Below are 5,075 nucleotides of genomic sequence, written 5' to 3'. Positions count from 1 at the left end.
CAGCTCTCCTGGAAAATTTACTGTGGCTGTGGAGATATTTGCTATTCTGGCCTCCAGTTTTGGACTGATACTGTGTATATTTGCTCCAAAGTGTTACATCATTTTGTTTCAACCAGAGAAGAACACTAAGAAATATTTAATGAACAAAAACTGATGTTATCCTTTTAGAAGAGTAGTCTCTAAATCACCAAGTAGATGATTTTTGAAGTCTTAGTTATTTTTTAAATATTTATAACAACTTATAACTGTGATGTGATTTGACTCTGACAAAACATAACCTTCAAAACACATTTAAGCCCTTTATTCAGGTTTGATCCTCCAGCCTCTACATCCCATTACTCATCTCAATTTCAGAACTGTCATTTACATGAGCATGGATTTCTTATTTCCTTGAAGTAAAGAACAGATCGACATACACTTAGGGCCACTTGACATTTTTTTTTTATGATTCTTGAGTCATTTGAGGTAAAGATAAGCGCGGGTAAAGGAAAATTTGGCATTCAGATTGTTCACTTTGTGAAGTAAACCAAATAAAATTAATTAAAGTCTTGGTTTGTAGGCTTGTTCTTTCTGTCTTTTCCCACAACTTTCTCATCGAGGACATCATCAGTTGGTCATGCAAACCAAATACCACCCTAAGAAAATGATTATCAATGGGATTGTTGAGTGACATGGAGAAAAATAAAAAACTGGCATAAATAAAAAAATAAAAGTTGTACTAAGTAATATTTTAATAACAGCATCTATATGATAAAATAAATCTTCATTGTTATTGTATCAACATAAAATCTGTCATTTTCATGCCTATCTGGCATACAAAAAATGCCAGATATGACAAAAATAAAACATAAAAAATAAAACATTTAAACATAAAAATTATAACATTGAGAAATGCACAGGACTGCATCTGAGCATGAACATATGCGTAATCCATGTAAATTAATTTAATTCTACAAAGTGTTGGATAATAAGTCTTCAGCTGTCAATGAACTACAAATCTTTTAGCTAAACTGACTATGCTCTTGAGTGCTCTTTAAGGTAGGCCTTTTCTTTTCCTGCTAAGATTGAAGCTCTCTACTTTTGCTCCTCCCAGATTCATTCCCATCATCGACTCCGTTCTGGAGCAACACTATATAATATAACTTGTATATATATAATATAACTTATGTAATATAACTTACCTCGCCATAGCGAGTAACTTTCTCGTTTTAAACAAATAGTACTTATCATTTTAGCGAGAAACTGCCCCTGAATTTATTTGCCAGCACTGGATGACAGCATGTAAACATGTTATCAGCTATCAGAAGGCTCCACAATGTGGAGGAGTGTTTATGAGTTTAATCTTGAGCAGCGTCAGGATTGCAAGCAGCACTTTTCTCTGAAAATCAGGTACGTAGTGAAGAAGTGAGGACTGGTGCATCTCTGGTCATTCTGTTGGAGTCTTAGTTGCGCTCATCCGGTGTGAAACTCTGGAATTATAAAAGATGTGTATTTTGACTCTGTGTTTGGAATATTTATGTAAATAAATGTATGTGTGGATATTTGTTTGCATCTTTTGATTGCATTATATACATCCAAAAGGTTGCACATAAAAAAAGAAATAAATAAAGTGCCACAATACAGATTTATTTGTATGTATACCAAGCTAATCTAAATAGTTTTCATCATGTTTGACCAGCAATGAATTTCCATAAGACAAAATTATGTTTAGTCCAAAAAAAAAAAACACACAGCTTCCAGATTCTCCATTGCTGAGCATAGAGATGTTTCTCATGGTATTGAGCAACAGACAGTAACAAAGATGTTCACAGCTGGGGTGGAACAAAATCAGACCAGTTAGAGAGAAACTTTACAATGGGGAGGCTTATTTTGTAAGTTACTCGTGACATTACAAAAGTACAACACAAAATCACTGAGGAAAATAGTAAGCACTGCCAGACTGAATTAGATAACTTGGAACACAGCTGAAGATTGAAATCACTTGCCAAAATAGAATCGAATTTTTATTGCATGTATGCATGTACAAAAAGAAAAAAAAACATTTGAACAGACTAATAATATATGGGCAAAAGTGATAAACACATTTTCATAAGAGTTACACCTGCACCGGTCAATAATAATCACAATGATGCTATATGAAGTTGCATACTTGCTAAAATCTAACCATAATGAAATGCCTCACAATAAAATAGACACATAAAGTCTGGAGAAACTAAAAACACAAACTTAGCTGACAAATTTATTGCATTGATACTGTGATCCATTGAAAACATTTCCAAATTATACTTCAAGGTTAAAAATTTCTAAAATACCTGCAAGAAGTTTGGAGTGTTTAAGATTTCAATTGATAATACACTTCATCTGTAATTCTGCTGCCATTCTTTCGATAATTTATCATCAGTTGTTTTTCAAATATTTTCTTAGTGTTCTTCTCTGGTTGAAACAAAATGATGAAACACTTTGGAGCAAATATACACAGTATCAGTCCAAAACTGGAGGCCAGAATAGCAAATATCTCCACAGCCACAGTAAATTTTCCAGGAGAGCTGACATAAGCTGGGATGAAGGTGATCCAGACGGCACAGAATATCAACATGCTGAAGGTTATCATCTTGGCTTCGTTGAAATTATCAGGTAGTTTCCGAGCTAGAACAGCTAACACAAAGCAAAACACAGCCAGCAGGCCGATGTAGCCGAGCACAGCCCAGAAACCAACAGCAGAGCCTAACGCACATTCCAGGATGATCTTCTCCTTGTAGGTGGTCAGATTTTTCACTGGGAAGGGAGGACTCACAACCAACCATATGATGCATATTAAAACTTGGATAAAAGTTACAGACACTACAGTCATTCTTTGTTGTACAGGTCCAAACCATTTCATGACATTGTTACCAGGAAGTGTAGCTTTAAAGGCCATTAGAACCACTATCGTTTTGCCAAGAACACAGGAGATACAGAGAACAAATGTGATGCCAAACGCTGTGTGCCGCAGCATGCAGGACCACTCAGAGGGGGCTCCAATGAAAGTTAGTGAACATAAGAAACACAGAGTCAGAGATAAGAGCAGCAGGAAGCTCAGCTCTGAGTTGTTGGCTCTGACAATTGGAGTTGCTCTGTGATGAAAGAAAATTAATGCTGTAATGACGGCCAGAGATGCTCCACTAACAGAAAATACAGCCAGAATGATTGACAGGACTTCACCATAGGAAAGAAACTCAACTGGTTTGGGAAAGCAAGCATCTCTTTTTGCGTTTGGCCAGAACTCTCTGGGACATGGGAAACACTGGAGAGAACCTGAAAAAATAAACAAAAAAAATACAAATAGTTTTCTTACTACATAAAGATTTAAGAATGTGGATAAATTTGAAAATACGTTTGACTTTACCTGTCATATTACTGATCTCTCCTTCAGGACATGGTATACAGTCGTAGCAGCAGATTGGTTTTCCTTTCTGCAACACTACGAGTTCCTGGAGGACAACTCTCTGAGCAAACTGAGACTGGAACCTGAAACAGAGACAGAGAAAAAAAGCCTTATATTTTTGAAGCATTATCAATAATGCAATTGATTGTTGCTAAAACAATCATCTTTTTGCTTATTACTTCTTTTCTCCCTTCCAACCAGGTTATGCTCCTGTTGATGTGAAACTCCTGGCCTCTTGGTAGTGATGCATCATAATATCCCACTGTTACCAGTTCAATAACTCCACTCTCACTTTTCTGCCAGTTTACCAGCTCATAAAAAGCCACAGGGTCTCCATTAGCATCAAACGACACATGGGAGCCATTCTTTGAGAAGTTTACTTTCTTCAGTTCAACAAAAATCTTAAAATAAAAGAAAAGACAATGAGATACAGTGAGCCATGTTTTTTAGAGAGCTTAAAAGAAGTTGAAAGTCTCTAATTCTTCATGAAAACACAAATATTTTTTTCTACATCTATGGACTAACCTGTTTGGGCTCCAATCTGATGTGGTCATCATGTTGAATTGATTTCCATTTTTTCTGCCACACTGCACTGTGAATAGCATGAGCTATTGCATAAACAGCCTTATACGCCATGTTAGTTACTCTTAACTGAGACGTTTCAGTGTACGGGTTTTTAAGGGTTTTAAGATCTTCATTTCCTTCACATCCTTTCCTGTTTGGACCAGCAGCTGGAGACAAACAGATACATTTGGTTTCAAAATACATTATTAGCATCGTTTATGTTATCTTCAATATAAAAAAACCCTGTAAATGTTTCTTATATAAATTCATGCAGTCCTATTGATTTGGCTCTGTAATTAGACTACCTACACATCTCTACACATTCGATTTGGATAAAGTATTGCTGTTATTAATCAAAGTTAAATCAATGTAATTATCTTCAGGTCTACTTACTACTCACTTGTGGTCAGGCTGCAGTTGAATGCATCCTCCCAGAACTCAGAAAGCAGTGGGGAGGCAGCCACTTCAGAGGGAGAGAGATCCAGCAGAAAGTCTCTCAGACCTGGGATGACAGATTGCTGGATGGCAACTCCAATGGCTCCTGCACAGAAACTGAAGCTCAACAAGAGTGGATCTGTTACCCAAGACTCACTCCCGATCCACTGACGAGGCGGAGGAGGATCCCGAGCCAGTTCCTCCAGTAGGACTTTCATATCACCAGAGGCTGTAAATGCCACCACAACCACTGCTGTGGATCTGCAGAGATGATAGAATGTGTTAGGTCCAACTAGCAGCTTATTAGCAAATTTAACCCTTTCTACATACAGATGATACTAATTACAAGTAAACATTTCTAAAAACAAACAAACAAGAAAATCAAGATCTCCAGCAATAAAGAAAATCTGCAACATTTTTGTAAATTTATTCTAAAACAAAATGAAAAGCCATTTACAGGTCTACAAAAGCACAAACCTACGGATAACATCTGCCACTCTTCTGATCTTGCTCTGTTGGTTGGTTCTAAAAAAGGATTCAATGTACTCCACACAGATCCCCTCTCTCAGTGCTGCTCCTAGAAAAGAGGCCATGCCATTATTTCCATAGTCTGAGTCTGAGTGGACGGCTCCTATCCAAGTCCAACCAAAGT

General features: G+C 36.8%; 2 protein-coding genes across 2 annotated transcripts in view; one reads left to right on the top strand and one right to left on the bottom strand.

The window, feature by feature from the left end:
- LOC103474272 (extracellular calcium-sensing receptor-like) overlaps positions 1-1,142 on the top strand; it is a 5,295-nt gene extending 4,153 nt beyond the window's left edge. The window contains exon 9 of the mRNA XM_017308112.1: positions 1,094-1,142. Within this exon, the coding sequence (XP_017163601.1) occupies positions 1,094-1,142 (49 nt within the window). The remainder of the gene's footprint in view (positions 1-1,093) is intronic.
- A 608-nt stretch (positions 1,143-1,750) lies between these two features.
- Positions 1,751-5,075, bottom strand: part of LOC103474267 (extracellular calcium-sensing receptor-like) — a 36,562-nt gene continuing 33,237 nt past the window's right edge. Inside the window, exon 9 of the mRNA XM_017308143.1 lies at positions 1,751-2,929. Within this exon, the coding sequence (XP_017163632.1) occupies positions 2,333-2,929 (597 nt within the window). The 3' untranslated portion in view covers positions 1,751-2,332. The remainder of the gene's footprint in view (positions 2,930-5,075) is intronic.

This window comes from Poecilia reticulata, linkage group LG13, assembly GCF_000633615.1.
Source record: "Poecilia reticulata strain Guanapo linkage group LG13, Guppy_female_1.0+MT, whole genome shotgun sequence".
NCBI classification, from domain to species: Eukaryota; Metazoa; Chordata; class Actinopteri; order Cyprinodontiformes; family Poeciliidae; genus Poecilia; species Poecilia reticulata.
This window is presented reverse-complemented; position numbering and strand designations above follow the sequence as displayed.